The sequence below is a fragment of the Saimiri boliviensis genome, chromosome 2, assembly GCF_048565385.1.
Source record: "Saimiri boliviensis isolate mSaiBol1 chromosome 2, mSaiBol1.pri, whole genome shotgun sequence".
NCBI classification, from domain to species: Eukaryota; Metazoa; Chordata; class Mammalia; order Primates; family Cebidae; genus Saimiri; species Saimiri boliviensis.
The window spans coordinates 137,742,984-137,767,929 of NC_133450.1; the positions used below are offsets into that span (position 1 = coordinate 137,742,984).

Sequence of the window (24,946 nt, forward strand, 5' to 3'; positions counted from 1 at the left end):
GTCCCTGTGGGCTGGATAGGTCCTGCCTTCCAAAGGCATCACACAGAGCGGCCTGCATCTCTTGGTGACGTCTAGCGAGGTCTGGGCAACAGAGTCCCTGAGTGGGAACTGCCAGACCTCAGTGGACATCCATGGGGAGGCGGAAGGTGGCCCCAGAGCCCCACTCACTTCTCTCCCTCCTGTCCTGTCCCCAGTGCAGGGCTGGGCTGAGTCAGCTGCCCGGGACCCCGGAGCTGCACTGTCCAGCCATCTGGCTTGAGCCCACTGGGCACCTAGGCATGGCCGGGGGGGTAGCAGATGCTGCCTTTGCCCCTCCACGCCAGGACATGGTGAGGCTGCCCTCAGCATCAGGCTCTCCATGGCAACATGGGAGGAGGGGGACTGTGGGGCTGTCCTGGCTGTCGGAAGCTCCCAGAACGTTCTGGAGTTAGGACCACATCAGTATTCCGCCAGAGCAGCGGGTCGTGGCTGCTCCTTTAAGCCTAGTTTTGTTTTGTGAGGGGACAGAGTGTCATTCCACCACCCAGGCTGGAGTGCAATGGTTCAATCTCGGCTCACTGCAGCCTCTGCCTCCCAGGTTCAGGTGATTCTCCCACCTCAGCTTCCTGAGTAGCTGGGATTACAGACGTGAGCCACCACGCCCAGCTAATTCTTATATTTTTAGTAGATATGGGATTTCACCATGTTTGGTCAGGATGGTCTCGAACTCCTGACCTCAGAAGATCCACCTGCCTCATCCTCCCAAAGTGCTGGGATTACAGGCGTGAGCTATTATACCCAGCCTCCCAAGCCCAGTTTTTTGGGGAAGTTTTGAGACCCCCTCATGGAGGCCACTGCCAGGGTCCCTGCTGGCACCTGGGCTGGGTAGGGAGGGGCCCTGAGCTCAGCTCCACAGCATGGTCCTCTGGGGTGCCCACCTGGCTGAGTAGCGCAGCCCTGGGCCTCCTGCTGTCACCCTCCTGCCCCTGAAGCCTCAGGCTGGGCCCGCTGGGTTTGATGCAGGAAGGAAAGAGGGGAAGCTGTGACTCCTGACCTGCGGCGGGCCACGCACCTGAGCACACAGGCCCCTGCACTGGGGGTGCAGCTGACCCTCCAGCCCCACTACCCTGCGGGGACAGCGGCCTCTCCCTCAGCCTGGGGCTCCGGTGGCAGGAACCGCGTCCGGCCGCTGCCTCCGGCAAGCGCTGTAAAGACCCCAGGATGTCCGGGACGCCTGGGGAGGCATGTTAATGAGCTTTTCAGAATCTGATGGCTGCATTTTCTTGAGAAAACAGGAAGTTGGATAGCTGGGAGGAAACCCCTGCTGGAGCCCAGGGCAGCCGGGTGCTGGGGAGCGCCCCTGAGGACCCAGGCCAGGCACAGAGGGGCCGCCAAGCCCTGCGTGGAGAAGGGGGTACGGGGTGTGAGGCGGAAGAGCGGACGTTGGCCTGACTGAGTGGACGGGAAGGAGGTGGGGGGGTGCTGAGCAGGTGGAGCCACCCGGCCCCATGTCCACCCTGCCTCCTTGCTGGCAGCTCCGGCTGCTGATGCCACACTGGCACCCACACCTTGCAGCGCCAAGGCCACCCCTGCCATGGCAAACAGGAACGCTGGGCACAGGGGGCCTGCAGGTTCTGTGAGAGAGCAGGCCTGGGAGGGGCTGGGCCAGAGCCACACCCGCCTTGGGGGCCAGCAAATGCACAGCCCAGAGGGGCAGCACCTGCCGCCCAGGACCAAGGCAGTGAGGGAGGGAGCAGCTGGATCTCAGAGATGCAACAGCCAGCAGGAGTCCAGCCCGGAGGGTACCTGGGCCCTGGCTGCAGCCCTCAGCCACCTGCCACCCGTGCCAGCCCCTCCGTGTGGGACAGGACATGGGGAAGGGACAGACGTGTTGCCCTGGTACCCCAGACTGCCCAGCCTGGGGCCCTGCAGACACGTGGGTCTCACACACTCAGTCACTGCACAGCCCACAGATGCTGGGCGGGGCACAGCCAGGAGAGAACCATGTGTCCCACAGGGGCTGTGGCTGCCTGGCCTGGGAGCAGAGCACCCGCCGGCGGCCAGAACCTGAGCCCCCTGGCGCAGGCGTGGTGCCAGTCCATGCAGAGTCCCATGTGTGGGCCACCTGCGACGTCAGGTGGGAGCCCAGCTGGAAGGGAGGCCCTTGTCAGGGCTGGGACCCTGGTAGGCCCTAGCATGGTGTCCTTGGGCAAGTGACACTGTGCTGTGGGGAGAGGGCCCCCCACATGCACAAGGGCCCCGCAGGGCCAGCGAGATGGTGCCAGGAGGGCAGGAAAGGGGTCTAGTCTCTGAGAAGCTGAGATGTCTACGCTGAAACCAGCCTTCCAGGGCATCGGCTTGGGGAGAATGGACCTTGCTTTGCACAAGCTTGTCAGCCAGCTGGTGGCCCAGTGCCCGCAGCCCCGGGTCCCACGTGCGCGCCTGCCCCCGGTGCCCGCAGCCCCAGGTCCCACGTGTGCGCCTGCCTCCTTGGCTGTGGAGTCCTGAGAGGTGCCTGGGGCCTGGAGGGCCGGGGCCCCAGGCCACACGCCCACGCTGAGCATGAGCTCTGGAAAGTTCTTCCTAGGACTGGGCAGGCTCAGGCCACATTCCCACCACCCACTCCAGCAGCCCTGCAGCCGAACCCTGGGAGCGTGGCCTGAGTGGGCAGCCGGGAACACCACTGACCGGCCACCCCAAATGCTGGCTGCCCCATCCCTACCCTACGGGCCAAGGGAGGCCCCGTCCTCAGGGCCAGCAAGGTGGGCACAGTCTGCAGCTCCACATGGCTGCAGACCCCAGCCCTGCCCTGAGGCCACAGTGCACTGTCTGGACACCAGGGGGCTGCTGACCGCCACTGGCCAGCAGATAGCATCACCCTCAGGCTGACACAGCAGCAGAGATGGGCCCTCTGCCCCGGAGCTGCCCCCGGGGCCTGGCTCTGGGCTTGGTCACAGGGCCTGAGGCTCACAGCCTCCGCTGTCCCCCAGCTCGGGCCAGAGCCGGCCACCTCCCTGGAGAGCGCCTGCTGCCTGCCTGACTTTCCATTTTCTTCTCCTTCCTCTGGCTATTTTGGTGCCGTTCCCGGAGGGAAAGCCCACTGGACGTGCGAGGCTGGGGTGCTCTCCGGGTGGCGTGGCTGAGCCCAGAGACAGGCCAGGGACCTGGCCAGGGGTCTGTGGCCACTGCCAGCTCCACCACTCAGCAGGGACCCCAAGCGGTGGGAGCCCTGGGTGCTGGGGTTGCTGGCACTGGCTTTCTGGTAGCATCTGCCCACGGGTGTCCCTGAGCCAGGCAGGGAGGGGCTCCCCTCAAGGGAGGATGGACCACCAGCCCAATGGGGCTGAGTCTCAAGTAGAGGGCAGGGCTGTGCCCTCTGGGGCAGGGTGGGGGTGGGGAACATTCCTAGTGCCGTCCACCATGGGAAAATATTTTATCAAAGAAACTTGAGCTTAAAAAAAAACCCTTACCATGAACCCCTGACATGGCCAGGCATAGCGTCTATTTTTACTGTCCCCAGCCCCCATCCCTCGGCGTGTTTGGGGAGCGGGCTGCCGTCCCGACGGAGACAGGCCCTGAACCAGTGGCGTCAGGCCCTCGGAAGTGGGCATCCCAGGAGGCCGCAGCGACCCTGCCTCCAAGGGCTCCCAGGCAGAGCTGGCCATCGCGGAGGGGATGGGGGCGCAGCCGGGGCCCAACTCATGGGCACCTTGGAAGCCCTGCAGGGCTGGGCAGGGACCCTGTGGAGGGTGGTGGATACCAGCCCAGCAGAGAGGGGGACGAGAGGGCGTTCTTACGGAGGGGACGGAGCGGGCTCCGGGGCAGCTGCCCCTGGCTTTTACACACGGTTCTGCAGCTGGCCGTGGACAGGGGCTTCAGAGCCCAGACCCAAGACCCAGCCAGGGGGCCCAGGCCGCCCACTCCTGCCGCAGGCTTGGAGACCCCCACATTTTCTGTGCTTAGCTGATGGGCAGAGAGACCGTCAGGAGGAGGTGCAGTGGCCACAGACCCCACCCCTCCCAGCCTCTGTCCCCTCAGCCCAGACTCCACTCCCACACCGGCACCCCCACGTCACACAGGCACGCAGGGTGCAGGACCTCCTTCCACTGCTCCCAGGGTGTCAGGAGGAAGATGGGCCCTCCAGACAGGGCACGGGACTGTAGCGCTGATGGCCAGAGGGCCATGCAGCCCCTCCTCAGGTGGCTCCAGGGCCTGACTCCTGCTTCAGCAGCCGGGGGTCCAGCATGCCCCCCAGGCTAGGCACAAAGAGGAGGGGATGGCACCTCAGGAAGCTCAGTGCAGGCCCCAGGGCTGGCAGGAGGGTGGTCAGCCAGGGGCCCAGCTGGTCCCTCCAGAAGGCCATCCACGCCACCTCCCCACAGCCTTCTGGGCTGGGGACCCTCCAGCCGTGATTCTCAGCCGGAGCCCAACCTCGGTTCCCACCAGATGGCCCCTGGGGATGAAGGACCTGGACCCACTGGCCTGGGGGCTGCAGGCTCCTGGTGACCCAGATCCACCTGGTCACTTGAGGAAGGATCCTGGCCTTCCTGGGCCCTGGTGGCAGCCGCCTCACACCCTTTACAGCTGCCACCAGATGCCCGTCCATCGGGAAACCACGGCACCTGGCCACATGCCCCAGCCCTCCCATGATGTCACAAGCATCCCCCATCGTCCTGGGTGAGCGGTGAGGCCATGTGGAGCCCCCTGTCCCCCGCCCACGCCAGCATGCCCCTAAGCCAAGCCCCTGCACGTAGCCTGGGTGAGTGGAGGGCTTCCCTGCACCAGGGCTCAGGAGCAGCTTCCCTGGGAATGTACAGACACATGGGGTGTGGGTGGACATTGGGTGGCCTGGACAGCTGCAGCCACAGTGACTCCAGCCCCAAGCAGGACAGCTTGACCTAGGGCCTGGACAGTGGGGCTGGGAGGCTTCTGAGCAAGCATGGCTGCGTGTCTGGGCCAGGGCAGCTGCTTCCAAGGTCAGCGGGCAGTGGGACGTGCGTGACCCTAGGCAGGGCTGAGCTGGCCACGTGGGCAGCAAGCAGAGGCCCCTCAGTACCCGGAACTGTCTGGGGACCGTGCTGGACTGCAGGGAACCAGGGCCTGCCTTCCCCTGCTCCACACCTCCACGGCTGGACTGGAAGACCAGGCCTCAGCCTGGCTGCTGGGCACCTCCCCCGTGCTGGACCCGCAGAAACCGTAAGGGAATGGGGATGCAGGAGCACCGGCCGCCGAGACCTGGCCTAGGAGGACTTACCCTCCGCAGGTTGAGGGGTCAGGGGACGGTGGCCCCAAGTGCCAGTCAGGCCTCCAGGGGTGGGCACAGGCATTTCCCTGGAGCTGGGGGGAGGGGGCTGGGGTACCCCATTGCTGACTTTGGGGAACCCAGGCAGAGTCTTGAGGGCCATGCAGCCCTCCTCAGGTGTCCCCGGGGCCTGGCTCCACTCTCTGCACAGCCTGGATGGATGGGGTGGGCAGGCTGGCCTCGGGGGCTCAGGGGTGCAGGCAAAGGGACCGGCCTTGGCCAGGTTCAAGGAGGGGAGTTCTGGGGAGCTCCTTGGGGTGACGAGGCAGGGTCTGTGTCCGGCAACCGTTTCACCCAACCTCCCGGACAGGCACTGGGATCTCCTGTCCCTTCGCGTTGACCATCCTCCAGGCCAGCCAGGCTCAGAGAATGACCCGGGTCACCTGGCTCACCTGAGCAGGAGAGCCGCGCCCACGCGCCTGCACCTCAGGACACGGGTTTGCTGAGGTGGGGAAAGAAGGGGTCCCTGCCCTGCCCGGCTCCTCAGCTCAAGAGCCCACAACATGCCCCACCCCCCGTCGACCCCCTGGAGGGACAGAGGGGCCCCTCACACCCAGGCCCCTGTGCAGGGCGTGGCTCCCAGGCTCCAGCGGCCCACGCGGCTCCCACGCGGCCTCTTCTTAGACTCAGCCCCCAGTGACTCTGCCCAGCCCCGGGCACGGGTGAGAAAGGCTGCCCGCCCACCTGCCCGCGCCTGTCCCTGGACCCCTGCAGCCCAGAGCAGCCTCCCTCTCGCCCTGGCCAGGCCCCAGCTTGGATGGCGCTTCCTCCAGGAAGTCCCCCAGCCTACGGGGGCCCTTCACCGCTCCCGGGGGGAGGACTCTGTCGTCTCCCCGGAGCCGCGTGGGGCGGGTTCAGGGCCTGCCACCTGCCCCGGGCCGGCCCCATTGGCTGGGACGGGGACGCCCGGGGCGCGCGGGCTCACCCCCCTCTGTGGGTGGGGGGCTGAGTCCCCCGGCGACCCCGCGGCCCCTGGGAAGGGGGGGTCTCGGTCCCCCGACCCCTGCGACCCTGGACGGGCGGGCGGGTCCCCCAGGCGGGCGCGGGAAGGCCGCGGGCGGGCGGCCGTTGGCTTTCGAATCTCCGCCGGGCGCCCTGAGTGGCCGTTTCAAAGGCCGGCCGCGCAGGCGGGGGCCGTTCCCAGGCGCGCCCCGCCCTCCGCCGCCCCTCCTCCCACTTTCCCACGCGGCCCGGCCCGGCGGGTTCTCACGGCCGCCGCCCCTCCCCCGTCTGGGAAAGCCAGCGCGCCGCGCCCCGCGCCCCGCTGTGGCTGGGGGGGCCGGGGGAGGGGACCGGGACGAGAGCTGGGGGGCGAGGGGGGAGGGGAAGCCCTGGAGACCGGGGGAGGGGAGAAGGGGGAGGGGAGTCTCCTTGGGAGTCTCAGAGACAGGGGGGACCACGGTGAGGGGGAGGGGCAGCTGCCCTCCGCCCCCAGGGATGGGGAAGGTGTGGGGACGCCCCGGAGCCCCTGGAGGGAGCCCGAGACCCAGGGCGCCGCGGGCAGCCTGAGTGGCCTGGCTTGTGTTTGGTTTGACCCCAGGCAGGTGGGAGCAGGGTCTGGGGCTCCCACCCTCGGGCAGGCCCGGGATCACACACACACACACACACACACACACACACACACACAGACACACACACACACTTGCTAACGTGAATTTCAGAAAACGATCATTTTTTCAGATAAAGCCCTGAGCTTTATCTGAAATTCACGCTCAGGGCTTTGGGTTCTGCCGTCCCCTCTCCCGCTGGGGGCTGACCAGCCCGTGTGGGTGGGAGAGGCCGTGTGAGGGCCTCGCCTCCTGCCTAAGCCCTGCGGCTCACCCCCAGCCCTCCTGGACAGGCCAGCCGGGGCCCCCAGGTGTGCTGGAACAAGGGCCACACCCTGAGGGATGCTGGGCACCGGGGTGAGGCGCCCTGGGTCTCGGGCTCCCTCCCTCCCAGACACCAAGGCCAGCGGGCAGAGGGTGGGCTGCCTTCCTTCGTGGTCCAGACCTGAAAGCCCAGTTGGGAGGTGCCCAGGGAAAGGCTGGGCCCCCGACTGGTCTGGGGTAACCTGGGCAGACAGGTGCTGGGCCAATGAGGGCAGACTCCACTGCCAGGTGCCAGCCCCCACCCCACTAAGCAAGCACTGGGGTCAGCCCGGCGGTCCAGGCAGGGCCAGTGGCTCCGGGCAGCACATTGGGAGGCAGCTGCCCGGGAGGCCAACACAGGCAGTCACGGGCCTCCGTGTTCACGCCCTGACACCCACCCCGCGCAGACGCCCCGTCCCTGGTGCTCACTAGAGAGTGTGCGCAGACTCGGCTTCCTGAGACTCACTTCCCTGTCACACCTCTTCTACGCTCAGGGCCCCGGCTTTTGGGGGCTCTCGGGTGTGGGCTATAGGCCCAGTTGTCCCGACCCCCAGGGACCCTCTGGATGCTGACCCTGCCCAAGGCCCAACCCCCATGCTGTCTGTGGAGACATTGTCCTGACCACACAAAGGGGACGGGCAGTGGCCGGGTGGGGGAGGGGCTGGGCCTCGTGGGAACTGCCCTTCAGGGCCCCGGGCGGGGGGGCAGGGGGCAAGGGGGCAGGGTCGCGGCCTCTCCGGGTCTGCCATCCTCAGTCACAGGCTCCAGACGGGAGCATTAGGGAGGGGGTCACTGGGGGGTGGCCACCAGCATAGACTCAGTTTTAAAACTTTCCCTAAAGACGGCCACTATGCCCGGCTCCACACCTCCCCAGGGGCCTGGGGCTGGGCCTTTCACCCACCCCAGCCCTGTCTCCAGTGGAAAATCAGTGCCAGGGCTGGGCAGGTTCTTGGGGCGAACTCTGGCAGCTCCCTTCTCTCTGAGGAGGCTCACAGCGCCATGGCAGGGGACAGCGTTGGGTCACCTTTGGGCGGGCAGCCCAGGGCTGCAAGGAGCTCTGGGGACAGCGTGGGAAGCTGAAGTGTGGGCCAGACCCAGGCCGCAGTGGGCAGGTTGGTGTCCGATCGCTTCTTCCAGGGCCACCGGCCCACCCTGTCCAGCGAGGTGTCAGGCCCGCACGCCAGGCCCACCATGTATGTGGTGGGCAGCTCTGGGGGAGGTCAGAGGGCGTGGGCTGGCCTGGGGCCTCGGGACCCACCCAGGGGCTTGCCAGGGACCAAATGTGTGATATACACCCCCAGTACCCTCTTCCCACCATGAGGATCTTGGCACGCAGCCTTGCCATACAGAGGCAGAGGGTGCTGGGGGCCCTTCCGTGTGGCGGGCGGCGGCCGGACAGCGAGAGATTGATTTTCTTTTGCTCTTTCATGCTCCGCAGGTTTCCCAGTTAGCTCTAAATGAATGAAATGTTCTGTGCCTCTGGACTGTGCCCCTGCAGCCCACCCCATCTCCCTGCCTGGTGGGCCTCAGGCCATTGACTCCTCCTAGACCCATCTGCAGGGTTGGAAATCCCAGGCTGGCATATCCTGCGGGGGTTCCACCCAGGCCAGGGCCCCTCCTCGCACACCCGCCATGGGGCCCAGCTGGAGGAGCGCAGAAATGCCCAGGCTGAGGAGGCAACAAGCTTGCTCTCTGCTCAGAAGCAGGAGGCCCCAAAGAGGCCCTTCAGGCCTCTGCCACCCTCACCCCACCTTCTCAGGGGGCTAGTGTCTAGCTGGGCTTGGGTACTGAGCAGAAAGGCTTCAGGCCAGATCACTAAGGGATCTGGGCTCATTCGCGGCCTCGTGGTTGGACCTGTGATCCTGGGCCTGGAGAACAAGGGCTGTGGGTGTTCTGGGGGTGGCCAGCAGGCAGGAAGGAGGCTCAGGTCACCTCAGCCCAGCCCAGCCCAGCAGGCACCTGGCCCAGTCTCTTGTAGGAGTGAGGCGCCCTTCCCAGGCCCCTGACACAACAGTCCAGTGCCTGCTGCCTTAGACCCCGCCACATGGAGTCCCCATGTGTTCTGGTCATAGCAGGTCCCAGGGCTCACAGCTTGCCCTCGCCTTTCCCTAAAGCCCCTCACTTGTCAAGCCCAGGGCCTCAGGGGTATGTGAGGGCCAGGGGTGTTGTGCGCAGGGGCTGTGTGCAGCTGCCCAGCCCTGTCTGCCTGGGAGCACCCTCACCACACCTGTGCACCAGCCCCCTATTGCTTGGGGTGCACAGGCTGGTGCACCTGCAGGATTGCAGACTGGGGCAGTGGCATGACCCATGCCTACGAGTGGGCACCAGGACAGGCGGGCACCAGGACAGGCAGGCACACAGACACTGCTGGAGCCACCGTCTGTGGCCCTGCTCTGGCTCCTTCAGCTGTGGTCACTCTTGGTGGTGGGCTGGGACCTGTCAGGGCCAGACGTAGGGAACCCGTGTCCTGGGGTGCAGGGCAGCAGGCAGTGGCCCATCAGGCTGGGAGCCTGCTCCTACAAGAGACCAGCCAACACCCTGAGAACAGACCCCTGACGCCCTCCTAGCTCGCTGCCCACCCCACCCCTAACACATCTTGGCCTCTGCCTTGGTCCTGGGTGCGCCTCCCCCAACGGCCAGCCAGCTCTGGGGCCGTGGCTGAGAGGAGAGGGCCGTGGAGGGTGGGCAGCAACTCACACCCACCTGGCTGTGGGTCCATGGACACCAACATCCCGGGACAGCCTGGCTGGTGGCCTGGGCCCCAGGAGGCAGCCACACACCCATGGACTCAGGGCCCTGCCCACGCGGTCTGGGGCGGAAGTGCCTGCGTCAGGGCCGGCACAGCAGCGTTGGCACCCAGCGGCTGAGGAGCGTGGGAACCAGGCGCACAGGGGATCCTGGGCGGGCATCTGGGAGCTTTCCCAGCACATCCTGCCCCCGACTCACCTGGGCCCTCCCAGGCCCTCAGGCACCCTTCTGTCCCAGCCAGGCTCTGGATGTGGTGGCTGCCTGCCCTCAGGCTCTCAAGCTGGAGGGGGTGGGGTGGAAGTGCCCAGGCACCCGCTGTGCCGCTCTGAGCCCGAAGCCTTGGCCTCTGCTCAGGGTCCCCTCAGGCCCCACTTGTCTCTGCCCACACCCGATGACACCCTGGAGTGGGTGTCTGCATCCCACATGGAGGGAGGGAGGCAGCATGAGGACCTGGCATGGGGTCCTGGCCCACCAAGTGCCCTGTGGCTGAGCAAGCCCTCAGAAGCCCCTTCTCTTTAAAATGGGAGGGCAGAGGCTCTCAGCCCCCTGAGTGCTGGGGATGGGTCTTAGGGTATCAGGCAGAAGGCCTCAGGTGGACAATCACCTTCTGGAAGGCCAGGCTGCACTGGGCCACCAGCACCACTCACGAGGGCAGTGGGTGCCCAGAGCAGTGGGTCCGGCAAGGGCTGCAGGCCCTGGAGTGGACAGAAGATGGACAGGGAGGCCCTTGGTGCCAGGCTCCCTGTGGCTGGGGAACACAGGGCCAAGGGCGGGAGCCAGCAGCAGGCCCAGAACTGGCTTTTCCAGCCCTGGCCGAGGCAGGGCCTCCCGGGGCCTTGTGGGTGACAGCAAGGCTCACAGCGGGCATCAGCCGTGGGAAAACCAGCCCCGGTGGTTCCCGAGGGTGGGGCCAGGCCCTCTCGGATGGCACCCAGTGACTCAGCACGAGCTGGCTGACCCCGCCCAGGCGTGCGCACCTGGCCCAGGTCCTGGGAAGGCCCCGGACCCCATGTGGAGGACTTGGGGGCGTGTGGAGCCCACCCCACCTCCTGCAGCCTTGGGGTCCCTCCCATGCCCACTGGCACTGTGCTGCAGGTGGCCGACACAGCGGAGAGGGCGCTCTGTGGGCGGTGGGCCACATGCTTGCTCTCAGCCCTTCCCAGCCACACCTGCTGCCAGCGCTCTCCAGCTGCGCACCTGCCCCAGGAAGCCCCCGGACCCTCAGAGGCCAGGGCACAGGACCTGCCATCATAGCACAGGAGCTTCCTGGTGGGAGAGATGGGAGCTGGGGGAAAAGGAAGGGAGGTCCTGCCTCCCCGGCCCAGTCTGGGCCTCCTAGCCGAAGAGCTGTACCTGTCTGCCATTCCCAGCCCCAGGCCCTCAACTGGTGGGGGCTGCAGTGCAGCCTCCTAGCGTCAAAAGGCCCATGGGAAGAAAGCCTGTGGGACAGGGCCAGTGCCCCCAACACGGCCACACCCCAAGGCTCCAGGGGCCTCAAGGCCACCTGCCTGCAGCAGCCAAGTCATCCCAGACACTTCCGGGGCTCGCCCAAAGCCCCTACGTGGGGCGGGGGCCTGGAATCACCATATGACCACGATCTTGGCCTCTGCTTTCCTGTTTCCCTGCCCAGGCGGCCTGGGAGCCCCACCTCCTCCCCAGGGGGTGCTGACATCAGAAGGGCTGTGATGGGAAGGCCACACCTCTGCAGGACCTGTGGGTGCCTGCCTGGGACCTGGCTCTCAGTGGGCACCCAGCCCCCTCCTGGCTTTGCCCGGGGAGCCTGGGGATCGGACCCGTCTCTGTCCAGGAAGTGACTGCTAGGAGAGCTGTGCATCCCCTCCGAGTCAGGAAGCCGGGGTGTAAGCTGGTCCTAGCCTCCCAGCCTCCCCGCCCCACCCCCAGCATCCAGCAAGGCTGGCAGGTTGGTCATACTCAGAAACCACCCAGAGGGGCTGGGTGTGGCACACACCTGGAATCCCAGCACTTTGGGAAACCCAGTTGTAGAGATCACTTGAGCCCAGCTTGGGCAGCAGAGTGAGACCTCATCTCTACAAAAAATACAGAAATTAGCCGCATATGGTGGCACTCACCTGTAGTCCCAGCTACTCGGGAGGCTGAGGTGGGAGGATCATTTGAGCCCTGGGGTTTCAGGCTGCAGTGAGCTGTGACTGTGCCACCACACTCCAGCCTGGGTGACAGCAAGACCCCATCTCAAAAAAAGCAGCCACTCCTCCAGCACACGAGCCCATTGTGTGCCCTGGACGAGGCACAAAGTGGTTTTGCCCCCAGCCCTCGCCACTTTCAGGGCACGCCAGCTGCAGGACAGTGGCGGGCACAGGCATCACGGAGAAATGTGGACGTGCAAATGAGCAGATCGGGGTTAGGGCAACTGTGGGGCTGATGCGTGTCCAAAGCCCAAGCTGAAGTGTCCTGAAAGGGACCCAGACCTGGTTCTGCCCTCAAGGGCTCTAGAACTGGGGAGGGCATCTGGGCAGAGAGTCCCACACATTCTTAAAAAACAGAAGAGGCTGCCCAGGGCCCATGAGAAGCTAGCACAGTCAGAGAGGGCTTCCAGAAGGCGGCATGGCCTAAACCCCACAGAACTATGGGTGGGGACAGGAGGGGACCCATTATCTATCTCTAAAACCCCCTGGCCAAACCCAGAGCCAGCACAGGGCTAGGGCAGACGGCACCTGGAGAAGCCCCGCTGGGCCTCAGCATCCCCTCTGGCCCCCAGGCCTGTAATGGTGACCAGTACCTGAAGGTGTCCACAGACATGATGAAGCAGCTCATGCGGCTCAGCGGCCACCAGGAGGGCCCCAGGACCTCGGGTGAGTGTGTCGGGGCCAGGCATTGGACCTGTGGGGCCTGGGATGGGTTGACCTGCTGGGACAGCCAGGGAGGGGTCCTGGCCCGCCCAGCACTGAGTTTCCTCAGATTAGGGTGGCAGCCAGGTGACAACACATGGAAAAGCACTCACGGCCAGGGTCAGTAACCCAGATGGTTTCTGCTCCCTTGGGTAGGGTAGCAGACCAGACCAGGACACGGGTGCTCTGGGCACCCCTCTGGAGTGGTGCGTGCCTCCCTCTCTCTGCTGGGCCCAGCCACGCAGTTCATGTGCACACACACACACGTGTACCTACAGCTGCACACACGTGTACCTGCACATGTGCACGGGCACACACATGCACACATGCCAGCACACACACGTGCACCTACAGCTGCACACACACAGCCTGCACACACATGCATGGGCATACACATGCACACATGCCAGCACACACACACATGCACCTACACCTGCACACACACATGCACACATGCCAGCACACACACACTTGCACCTATGCCTGCACACACACATGCACCTACACCTGTGTATGCGTACACACAAGCCAGCACACACATATGCACCTACACCTACACACACATGCCCGCACACATACACATGCACCTGCATACACACGCACCTACACCTGCATACATGCACACACAAGCCTGCATATGTGCACCTGCACATACTTGCACACGTGCACACACACCAGCACACACATATGCACCTGCGCACACATGCATGCACACCTGCATGTGCACACATGTACACCTACGCTTGCACACGTGCACACAATCTGCATGCACACACATGCACCTATACCTGCACACACACTCCTACACATACACTTTCACACACGTGCACCTACGGCTTCATATACACACCTCCACACACGTGCCCACACACTTGTGCACCTACAGCTACACACATCAGTAGCTAACACCAGATGTCCACCCTCCCCAGAGATGGTCCTCGCCTCAGTTTCCCTGCCTGTGGAACTACAAAGAGGGCTTCTCTCTCCCCCTGTGGAGGGTGCAGGCCACCCAAAGACTTTGCAGCTTTAGATCTTCATGAGAAGCATGTGCCCCCTACCCCTGGCAGAACGGCCGCCCCCGCCCTCAGGAGTGGAGGATGCTGCTTCTGCTCCCCTCAGGCGGGGCCGGCATGGGGGCTAAAGGGATGGAGGTGGATAGAAAGGGGTCAGTCCAAGGCCAGGGTGGGAGGACAGGTAGCGAGCATCACCCAGGGTGGCCAGTGAAGCAAGCCCTGGAGGACGAGGCCGGAGGTGGCCCCTAACCTCAGGTCCCCCCCACCCCACCCCCCACCCCCACTCGCAAATGCACACTCAGGCCACAGCCTCAGGACACGACAGCACACACCCTACCCTAGGGTCATGGGCAGCACCCAGATGGGCTGATGGGTGTCACAGGGGCTGCAGGATAAGAGCTGGGGCCAGACACAGAGGAGTGAGGCTGGGAGGCCAGATGAGGGTCATGGCCTCCTGAGCTTCCAGGAGGGGCTGGGGTTGGGGTAGGAGCCTCATGCATTCATCCCCGGCTGCAGCTGACCCATAGCCATCTGTAGAGAAATGCTTGCTGAGCAAATGCCCAGGGTCAACAGGAGCAGGGCGGACGCTTCTCCCACCTGCTGGCCAGTGGTGCCCTCGGCCCTGCAGTGACCCCTGGGTGGCTACCAGCCCTGCCTGCCTGGGGCTCTCAGTGGGGGCCGGGGGCCTCCCAGGGTCTCCCACAGATCCTGAGCCTGGCAGTCCCTGGGCCCTGCCCGCACCCCCACCCTTGTGCTGGCTGGTTTCGAAATTTGCTCCCTGGCAGTGGGCTTATCTGCTCATCACCACAAATGGACTGCCCCCGCCCCGCCCACCAGTTCTCAGGCCCCCAAGATCCCTAATCAGCCGATCTCATGCCTGGAACATGTTTCCCAGGGACCTTTGGGCCCTAAGACCTTTCTGAGGTGTGAGTTCCCAAGGGAGGGGACCAGCCCGGCACCAGTTTCTTGGCCTCCTGCCCTCGACCCGTCCGAAGGCTGGGAGGGCGCAGTGAGAGGCTGTACTCCATGAGGTGACCGGTGCCCGCCAAGCCCCATCCCCAGGAGGTCCTGGACCAGTTCTTATCTTTGATTGACAGGTGACAAGGCCACCCAGAGCCAGGAGAGGCAAGAGCCAGGTGAGCCCTGGGACCACTCACCAAGGACACAGCTGCTTGGGTCCTGGCTGGGCAGAGGGGACTCCGGGGGGCTCTGTGAGGCTTTCATGTGCCCTAGGGCCCACAAAGTGAGGGGTGGGGCCCCTGGATGAGAGAAGTGGGTACAGAGGAGGTGGAAGGACACAGTGGGCAAATGGGGAGCAGGAGGAGGAGCTGCTGGGGAGTGGGTGTGGGCCCACCGACTAGGCCACCTGCAGAGCACACGGGGCCGTGCCCGAAGGCTGAGGGCTCAGGGAGTCCCCTTCTTTCTGTCCAGGTCCAGCCCCAGAGGAAGCTCCTGGGGGCTGCACCCATGACCGCCCCTGCCGCTGGCTGCAGGCGGCTGATCTGTGTGCAGAGACGCCAGACACGCTGGCCAACGGCACCCGGCTGCAGCTGGCCAGGGTCCCGGCGGGCGTGCTGAGGACACCGGGGCTGCAGCACTTCTACTGCTGCTCGCGCTGTGGGAAGGTCTTCTGGGATGGCTCCCACCTGGGTCGTGTTGCCACCCACTTCCAAGACGTCCTGGAGAGCGCCCCGGGCGCCTGTGAGCCGAGCCCAGCCCCCAGCCCGGCCAGCAGCTCCTTCTGAGGACAGCAGGGCAATAAACGTGGAACATGCCGAGTGCTGGGCCCGTGGCTGTGGACTTGCTCAGACGTTTCATGCTCGCCCCACAAGCCCCTCGTGGGCCCCTCCGTGTGCCAGCAAGTGCCGAGAACACCAGGGCGGGTCCCAGCCCCAGCAGCTGTTGGGGGAAGATGAGGGTTTCCAGATAGGATGCTGGGACCACGAGCCGAGTGGGACCTGAAGGGTCTCTCCATCACCCCCATCAGGCTGTGTGGTCCCCCCGGGATCTCTCCGTCACCCCCATCGGGCTGTGTGGTCTCCGTGGGGTTTGTCCATCACCCCCGTCAGGGCTGTGTGGTCGCTGCGGGAGAGCATCGGCCACAGTCCCGCTGGAGGCACCTGCGCAGCCGGCCACAGCCAGAGCTCTGCACACGTGGGTGCAGGCGTCTCTGTCCTCACAGCTGCTGCCCCTGGCTAGGAGGAGGACAAAGCCCCAGGTGACCACTGCTGCCCACCCTGAGGACCTGAGGGTGCTGTGCCAGGTAGAAGGGAGGGCAGGGGGTCCCCCAGGTGGGAGAGGAGGAGGAGCCCGGGGAGGGGCCGTCCCAGGAATGTGCCCCCTCCCGTCACCCACATCCCTTTCCTCTGCTTCCTGCCTGGAGCGGAAATCAGGTCGGATTTGGCTGAGGAGCCCGGGCGGAAGCCTCGGCTGCAGGGGCCTGGGGGCTGGGGAGAGGCAGAGTGAGGAACAGGCTTCGAGCGCAAAGGCCTTGGGCATCCCTGGACTGGCCCAGTGGGGGCCTCCCTGTGGGCCCCGACCACACCAGGGCTGGTCACTGTCCCTGGGCACCCCTAGGGACTGCAGTCCAGCACCTTAGCCCCCAGCAACCCAGCCGGGTATCACTTCCCAGATGGGGAGGGTGAGGCTGAGACGGGAAGGGCCTGGCCTATGTCAGAGCGAACTGTCCAGTCTTGACCTGCCCCCTTGACCTGTGGGGCAGCTGGGGGGCCTGAGCCTAAGTCAGGCAGGGGTGTCAGGGAGAGCAGAGCGGGACCCCAGGAGAGGGTCAGGGCCTCTGGGACTGTGGTGCTGCTTCCAGGAGGGGGACCCCGGCTCCTCACCCTGGCCACACTCCTGCCTGGCGGGGTTAGGACGGAGTGGCTGAGGGCACCCACCCTCCGCCCAGCCCGGCCTCATCCTGGAGACACGCATGGCACCCAGCCCCGACCTGAGAGCTACTGTGGGCCCCTGGCAGGGCAGAGCAGAGCAGAGGCTGCGGGAAGACGGAGACCACGGTCCTCCGTCCCTCCCGGCCGGCTCTGCCTCCGCCTGCCCCCACTTTCCACCGTGGCCCTGCTGCCGTCCACACACCCCTCAGTGCCCAGCACAGGCTCGGCCTGGCTCTGTGGCGTCCGTCCCAGGCCCAGGCTCTGGTTCAGGGGAGGCTGTCTACCCACTCCCGACCCGGGTCCACGTGCTGGAAGCCAGCCTGGGGCTCTAGGGGTCAGCACCCATCAGGCTGCTTCCTGGGCTAGGGGACAGACCCCAGGCTGACTGGATGGTTGTGGCTGCCGGTGCCAGGCCATGCCCTGAGCGGCCATCCTGGCGGGCAGGAGACATGGTCGCAGGGATTGTCTGCGGCAGTTCCTGCCCAGCCGTCCTTCCTCTGCTGCGGCCTGCGCTGGCCCGGGCTGAGTGTTTGTTATTTGATCTCGATCCTCTCAGCCCTTCTACCAGGTGTCTGGGCTGCTGGGAAGAAACACTCTCCTCTTTCCCACGCTCCCGACACATTTTAATGAATTAGCTGGAAGCCCCGCCCCCACTGCCCGCCACCCTCCCTCCCTGCTCAGTGCCTTTAAGGTGGCCGCAGGCCTCGGCCCAGCTCTGGCCAGCTGCCCCTTCTGTGCTGTCCTCCCTAGGCCCTCCCAGGCGGGCCAGCCGCCCCACACTGACCTCCCTCCCCATGTGGCTCACTGATCTGAGGCTCCAGGAAAGGGAAGGAAGGGGGTGCCTGCAGGGAGAAGGGGCACCACCATTGCCTTCTGGGGGTGGGTGGGTTACAGGCAGGGCGCCCCGGGGCCAGCAGCCTCAGGACAGGCAGGGAGGAAGGACGGGGCCCAGCTGCAGTCGGGGCTGAGCCTGTTGGGGTCCCAAGGCAGGGGCTCCCAGACAGCAGAAGGCTCCCTGCCTGTTTACGTCTGGACAGCCCAAGCAACACCAGCAAACACCAGGGGGTCCTCGGCACGAGCACAGGGTGGCTGGAGGTGGCCCCCAGGCCCCAGCATTTGGAACAGATGTCCACCTTTTGGATGTCCCTCGGCAAACATTCGGGAAGGGCTGTCTCAGAGCCGTTGCCCCGGCCCCTCCCTCCTTCCCGTCCTCAGATGGAGCAGCTTCAGGGCCGTGGGTGTGGCCAGGGGAGCTTGGCGCCACTGTGCACGGTGGAGGAGCGAGAGCCAGCGCCTCTCAGCTTTCTCCCCGTGGGCAGTGTGGGGTGGCCGGACTGTGAACCCCACAGATGAGCCTGGCCACAGGCTTGGGCCACAGCCACACGGCAGGCCAGGCCCGGCCACCTCTGCCTGACCCCACTCCAGACCCCAGCGAACCCAGGGCAGGGGGTAGGCTCCCACCAGCCACACTGTCCCTGCCAGGGCGCCCGAGCCGCCCGGCCCTCACCAGGGGCCGCCACCGATTTCACGCCCGTGGCGGGCCCGCGTTCCCACACCGAACTCACACAGGGCCCCTTTGTTAGGCGCCGCCACGGATGTCGGCGGGACTTTCTCCCAGGCGCTGCTTCTGGTCCACAGCAGAGCCAAATGCCTTCCCCAGGCCGGCTTAAGCCCACCTGGGCCTCAGCCTGTTTGCAAACCACCCACCTTCCAGGGGAGGGCCTGTGCCCTTGAGAGCCAAGGGCTCCGCCCAGCCCCCAGCCATGCCCTCCGCCTCTTGCCCGTCTAGCTTGGCTGGGCCCTGGGCAGATACACAAAACCCACCAATGCCCAGGATGGAGCTGCTGCCCTCCTGACGGTGTGCTCGGAGCACCTGCACACCCAGCCCTGGTCCGAGGGCCAGAGATTCATTCCGCACCAGGGAGTGCAGGCAGCCCAGCGGCTCCCCCCACTTAAGAGGCCAAAGGTGCCCAGCAGGGCATGGCGCGGCGGTCTGGGCAATGCCATCCCTGCTGCGGCCTGGTCCCACAGCGCCCATCTCTGTTCTAATGGAGGCCTGCTCCACTGTGTCCCCACCTGCAGCCTCCCAGCCTCCGTGGCCCCCTAAGAGCTGCTGGGAGAAGCAGAGAGCCCTAGGGGAGAGGCCTGAACAAAACCAGCAAGACCACGGCCCCAGAAAGACCAGAGCGAGCTCTGAACTGTGCCCTCGAGGGACAGAGGTTCGAAAGCCACCAGGAGGACCCCAGGGCGCACGGCCCTGCTCCAGTCAGCCAGGGTCAGTTCTGAAGGGGGCCTGCCAGGTTTTTCCCGGCAGTGTGGGCACAACTCGGGATGGGGACACAGTCCCATGAGAAGTTAGACGTGGGGGCACGGAGCAGACTCCACAGGAGCCCTGTGGCTGGTGGCCGGGCAGAGCGTCGGCAGACAAGGCCTGGCAGGGGGGTCTCCCCAGCCCCTGCTCAGAGCTGTTCGCGCGGAATTCCCGGCCTGGCTTCAGAAGGAATTCAAGCCCCAGCCTGCCCGGCCTCCTGCTCCACGCCTGAGAATCACTCCTCCTTAATTTCCAGCGACCACAGCGAGCTGTAAACTGTAAAACCCTAATGAGGAAATGCCGCGCCTCCCCCTGCTAGCGCCTCCCGGTCAATTGTTAGAGTGGCCAATAAAACTGGGTTTTACAGTTTGGAAGCCAGTGGTTTCAGAATTCAGACAGCCCCGGCGCCGCACCTCGCCCTGCTCACCTGGACAGGACCCCTGTGTCCCGCCTGCTGGTGGGTGGGCAGCTGTCCCCCCTCCCCCCGTCCCCCTTCCTCCCGAGAGGACAGCGGGACCCCCTCCACCGCAGGCGATGGAAGCCGCGGGGGTCCCTCGCATCAGTGCGGCTGGGGCAAACACAGGCTGAGCCGGCTGCCGTCAGGCTGCCCACACCCGGGAAGGACCCGCGTGGCTGAGGGCCCCACGTCAGGGCCCTTCCTGGAGTTGCCACCGCGTGGACAGTGAACCCGGAGGCCCGGCTGGCCGCTGTCGCCGCGCGCCTCTCCGCGCAGAGACGTCTCTCCCTCGCCGCGGTCTGAGATGCCCGCGAACGCCCCTCCCGGGAGAGGCCGCCCTCGGGGCCACCTGGCGGTCGCGCTCGGGTCCCGGGCAAGGCCTGGGTCTGGCTGCGCAAGGAGCTTGGAATTCCCCGGGTGGCCGGAGGGAGAAGGGGCGGGACGACCTCGGAGAGATGCAGAGCTCCCGGGGGCGTGCGGACCTCGGCGGCGACAGACCTGGACCCCCCCGGCGGCCACCTGGCCTCCTCCGTCCGGGCAAGGCCGGCGACCAGCGCCCCCTGCCGCGAAGCGCGCCGCCGCCGCCGGGACCCGCCCCCCAACCCCCCGCGCCCGGCACCGCCCGCGCTCCGCCCCCACGTGGGCGCGGCCCAATCCCGGGGCCGCCGGCGCGCGCGTCACGGGCTTCCATTGTTATGCAAATATAAAGAAGGTAAAAGGCGCCCCGGCGCGGGAGGCGAGCGAGAGCTGCGGCGCGTGGGGAGGCGCGTGGGAACGGCGTGGGAGCCGCATCCGAACCGAGCAGGCACCGGGACCGCGCGGCGTCGCCGTCCCCGGCCGGGCCCGGCCCCCGCGAGCCGAGCGCGCCCCCCCGTCGCCCACCCGGGCGCGGCTGGATGCGGCAGGGTCCCCGCGGCGGCGACCCCCGGCCCCGAGCGCCCGGAGCGCCCAGAGGCGGCGTGCGGGGCCCGGGGACGCCGCGCCCTCCATGCGCCGAGGCGCGCCCCGAGCCAACCGGGGGCCCGCGCCGCAGCCGCCGCCCGCGCTGAGCCCCGGCCCGGCCCGCGGCCCGCGCCCGGCGGCAGCATGAGCCAGGCCGAGCTGTCCACCTGCTCCGCGCCGCAGACCCAGCGCATCTTCCAGGAGGCGGTGCGCAAGGGCAACACGCAGGAGCTGCAGTCGCTGCTGCAGAACATGACCAGCTGCGAGTTCAACGTGAACTCGTTCGGGCCAGAGGGCCAGACGGCGCTGCACCAGTCGGTCATCGACGGCAACCTGGAGCTGGTGAAGCTGCTGGTCAAGTTCGGCGCCGACATCCGCCTGGCCAACCGCGACGGCTGGAGCGCGCTGCACATCGCGGCGTTCGGCGGCCACCAGGACATCGTGCTCTATCTCATCACCAAGGCCAAGTACGCGGCCAGCGGCCGGTGATGCCGCCGCGCCCCCGGCCCTACCCGGCCGCGCCCCGCCCCGCGCGCGTCGTTTCTGCTGTACCTTCCCGCCAACTACCTCGGTGTGCGCCGGGTCGAGGCCCCGCCGGGAGGCCGCGGCCGCGGCCGCGGCGCGTGCGTCCGGCCTGCCCCGGGGTCCGGCAGCTCCGCCGCCGAGCGCCTCCCCGCGGCCGCGCCGGGCCCAGTCGGGCCGCCGCAGCTTCCCACGGCCCCCGCCCGCCGCCCGCCGCCTCGCGGGTGGGGGCGGGGCGCGGACTCCAGCCCCTTTTGAAATTTGAGTCTCGCAACCAGCAAGCCCGGAATCCCGAGATACCGGATCCTCCGCGCGAAACGTGTCGTCCCGAAGGTGGAAGGCGGGCGGCGGGGGCGAGGCGGACTCGGAGCGCCCCGCTGCCGCCTGCAGGACCCGCCCGGCGCCGAGGAGCAGCCGCCGGGCCGAGGACACGCTCCGCGGCTCCGGGTGTCCGCAACTATTTATCTCGTGTGTGTCCATTTGTGGGTGAAGTTTGTGCGCCTGGTTTTTGTTTGGAAAATACTGTGCGTGGTCACGGGGGAGTGATGCGTTTCTTTCTAATCTTTGAAAACTTGGGTCTCCCATTTCTTGGTTGCACTGAAAATGCCGCCCAGCTCGATGGTGTTCCCGAGCTGCCCCTCACGCCCCCGCCCCGCCCCCACCCCCCTTCTCCCCACGTGCTCCCCCCACCCTCGTCCTCCCTCCAGTCGTGAGTTTGGGAAGCCCCAGGGCCTCTCTCCCCCGCCCCTCCTGGATGAGGCCACCACCCACCACACCGGCCTGTTTTGCAGTTTCCCGTGATCCTGGAAGCTCGCTGGCGCTGGAGGGTGGCGGGGACACGGGGGCGGGGAGGGGCCGAAGGGGACGTTCCTTACCTTTTCTAGTGCGTTCTATCATAGTTAACGGTTGCACACTTTTTTTAAAAAGTAAATGGATTTGCCACAATTAAATGTCATAACATTTATGACAATATAAAATATTAACATATTTTAAGCCAAGTTTTAGGTGTATTTTTTGAATCTTGGTTATAAACCCAATTTTAAAGGGCGATGTATCCAGCGTTGTGAAGGCAACAGAGTGTACCCATATTTATATTTTTATAAAATACCTATAAGACTGTGAATCTCTTGTGCTCATGGCTGAGTGAATTGAAGGACCGTTTTGCCCCTTCTCAGCCTCCCAGAGCTTCGAGGACTCCGTTCGAATCCGAAATCCTGCCGTGGGGGAGGGGCCGCTTCGAGACCTGGGGCCGGGAGGTTCTCCTGCGTCACTTTGGTCCCGAAAGGCGCCCTTCCTGGTTTCTGTGGCTCTGATTTTCTATGCAGCCCCACACCCCTTCTTGTTTTGATCCTGAGAAATAAAAGGGAGGCTGAATTATTCAAATTTAAATGAGGTTTCCCCTTCATGGAAGGGCTGCTGACCCTTCGTGCAGAAATGGGGAGCACTTGAGGACACAGGTGGGTGGAGGCCCTTTGTGCGTGGCTGGTCCTATTCGGGCGGCCCTCTGTGGCTTTTTATAAAACTTTGTGTGAGAAGAATATATTGATAATGTCAGTGAAACAAGCAGACATTGAAATGGAGGCACAGATTACTCCACAAGGAGTTCTTCTGTATATTTTTTCTAGATGCAAATACCTTTTTAATTATGTTAATTAATGTTAAGACTTTCTAGGCTTATATCGAAGCTGTGTGGGTCACGGGATGATCACGTCTAACTGGATAAAGTCTGTGCAGCACATTCCTGAGTGTACGATACTGACTTGTAGCCCAGTGTGAAAAATTTATAAATAAATTTTTCATTGATCTTTTTATATTAAAGAAAAAGTTTGTGGGTCCTTCTTGGCTTCAGCGCAAGTGGCGGAACATCCTCTTTGGGGGTCAGGGTCAGGCTGCGACAGTTTCCGGGTGCCGTCTGCACAGTGCTTGGCTTGTATTTGCCTGAAGACAGCCCGGTCAGCTGGCTCCCAGCCCCACGCGACAGACAAGCCCAGCCGGGCCGCACACAGGACTCCTGAGGACCCAGCACCTCCGAGTGCCCAGAGTGGTGCCACAGCCTCTCCTCTATTCCCCAGCAGAGCCGCTGAGACCGCCACCCCCCAAGAGGGGAGAGTTGGGCCTGCAGCCCTGCCCACTCCGACCCCCAGGGGTCACGCTGGAGGGAGCCTGCGGCACAGAAGGGATATCTCTCAAACTGGGGGCAAATACCACAGCTGCTCACTCCTGACAAGCAGAAAGTCCCCTGGAGGTATCGGGAAGCCCACACAGGCCTGGAGTCCGGCACCCTGAAGAGCACAAATGCTGAGGCAGACCTGAGCGTCGTGCTGAGCACCCACATATGCAAGAGAAGGGAGCAGAGCAGGGTGACTGCTGCCAGCACCTGACAGAAAGGAGCAGAGACTTGGCCACTCCTGAGACACCGCCCCCAGCAGAGAACTGGACGGCGGCAAAGCCCCGGAATTCCAAGGTAACCACTTTTCCTGCCTTCAGACTCCTCTTCCGAGGGCCGGGGAACCTGCCTCCCCAGCTGTCCTGCAGAGTTTGGCCCCTGCCACAGACCCCACCTCCGCGTGCCTGCTCTGCGTCTGCTCCCTGTTTACCCGTGGTTTTCCAGGCCCATTTTCCGCTGCTGACGCATTTCCTACCCTGCGGAATTGGCCCAGGAGATGGGCCAGCTCCCTGAAGCAGACTCTGGGAAGTCTTGCCCTCACCCAGCTCGGGGGTGCCCAGCCGTTGGAAAGGAGATGTGGCCACAGAACCTTGACACAATTGGGGTGTCCAGAGAATGAGGGCAGGCCTGGGCATCACCAGGGCGGCCCACGGGTATGCTGGACCACGCCACCCTTCCCCACCCAGGGTCTGATAAAACCAAGGTAACCTTTGTTCTTGGCACTAGCCTGCAGGTGGGTGGGGTCCCAGCCAGTTGCTACCCCTGCAGTATCTGGGAAATTCTCCCACCGTGGAGAGGCCTGGCCTGGCACCGGGGGCTCCCAGGCACAGGATCCTGGAAAGGTAGTCTCTTTTTTTTTTTTTTGAGACAGAGTTTCGCTCTTGTTACCCAGGCTGGAGTGCAATGGCACGATCTCGGCTCACCGCAACCTCCGCCTCCTGGGTTCAGGCAATTCTCCTGCCTCAGCCTCCTGAGTAGCTGGGATTACAGGCACGAGCCACCATGCCCAGCTGATTTTTTGTATTTTTAGTAGAGAAGGGGTTTCACCATGTTGACCAGGATGGTCTCGATCTCTCGACCTCGTGATCCACCCGCCTCGGCCTCCCAAAGTGCTGGGATTACAGGCTTGAGCCACCGCGCCCGGCAAGGTAGTCTCTTAAATTCTCTCTTCTGAAAGATACATTTGACTGAGAGTGCTGCTTTTCTCTCCAGCAGGAACAAAAGGAACACTGGCCGGTAAGCTGAGGAGAGGAGGGCCGGGAGGGTGGAGCCTTGGGGGGCCTGTGCTTCCTCCCCAGGTGCCGCTGTGTGCACTGACCAGCCCGGATGGCTGGGGCCAGCCTCGCTGAGCCTCCTTGCCTGGCATAGCCTGAGGGGGCAGGGGTGCAGGCAGACACACTGTGAAACCCCGACTGACCCCACCTCTTGGGGTCAGATCTATGAATGAAATCTCAGGAGGGTCCAGGTGTCCAGAGCCCAGGAGGGAGGTCTCGGGGCGCTGAGCACAGCCCACGGCCTTGTCCGTGTCGGGGAGCCCTGGGCAACACATTGCAAGAACAGGCAGTTCAGTGGAGGGGAGGCTGGCCACGTGTGCACCAAGAGTGAGCCTCCCCGGCCACAGAGTGGGCACATGTATGCCCCTGCGCAAGCGGAGGGGGCGGCTCTGGAGTACGGGCCAAGAGGAGGAAGTCCCTGGTCTCTGGTGTGGCCAGGTGAAAACTGCTGCATCTCATGCCCATTTCCCTCCCGAGTTCAGTGGCCTGTGCCCACACTTCTTTCAGGGGCTCTCTGCTCAGCAGATCACTTACTGCGGCAGGGTGGTGTGGGTATGAGCAGCTATGGTGGGTACTGGCCTACGGCAGAGTTACTGGGGAGTCCCCAGACCCCCACCCCAGGC

At 65.0% G+C, this 24,946-nt stretch overlaps 2 protein-coding genes across 14 annotated transcripts in view; both read left to right on the forward strand.

The window, feature by feature from the left end:
• The window catches only part of EXD3 (exonuclease 3'-5' domain containing 3), a 92,933-nt gene extending 77,396 nt beyond the window's left edge, over positions 1–15,537 (forward strand). For 10 of the 13 annotated variants that reach the window (XM_074394419.1, XM_074394420.1, XM_074394422.1 and 7 more), the window contains 3 exons: positions 12,617–12,710; positions 14,857–14,895; positions 15,191–15,537. In XM_074394419.1, the coding sequence (XP_074250520.1) occupies positions 12,617–12,710; positions 14,857–14,895; positions 15,191–15,504 (447 nt within the window). In that variant the 3' untranslated portion in view covers positions 15,505–15,537. Of the gene's footprint in view, positions 1–4,563; positions 6,534–11,509; positions 11,801–12,616; positions 12,711–14,856; positions 14,896–15,190 lie in introns of those variants that run through there. The other 3 variants (XR_012516450.1, XR_012516451.1, XM_074394425.1) reach the window with 3 other exon arrangements.
• A 4,599-nt stretch (positions 15,538–20,136) lies between these two features.
• NRARP (NOTCH regulated ankyrin repeat protein) lies at positions 20,137–22,706 on the forward strand. Its single transcript, XM_039461353.2, has one exon. The coding sequence runs from the start codon at positions 20,505–20,507 to the stop codon at positions 20,847–20,849; it is 345 nt and encodes a 114-aa protein (XP_039317287.1). The 5' UTR covers positions 20,137–20,504; the 3' UTR covers positions 20,850–22,706.
• The last annotated feature ends 2,240 nt before the right edge of the window (positions 22,707–24,946 follow it).

Excerpts from the sequence above, each read along its gene's own strand:
- NRARP (XM_039461353.2), top strand. The coding sequence starts at position 20,505 with ATGAGCCAGGCCGAGCTGTCCACCTGCTCCGCGCCGCAGACCCAGCGC.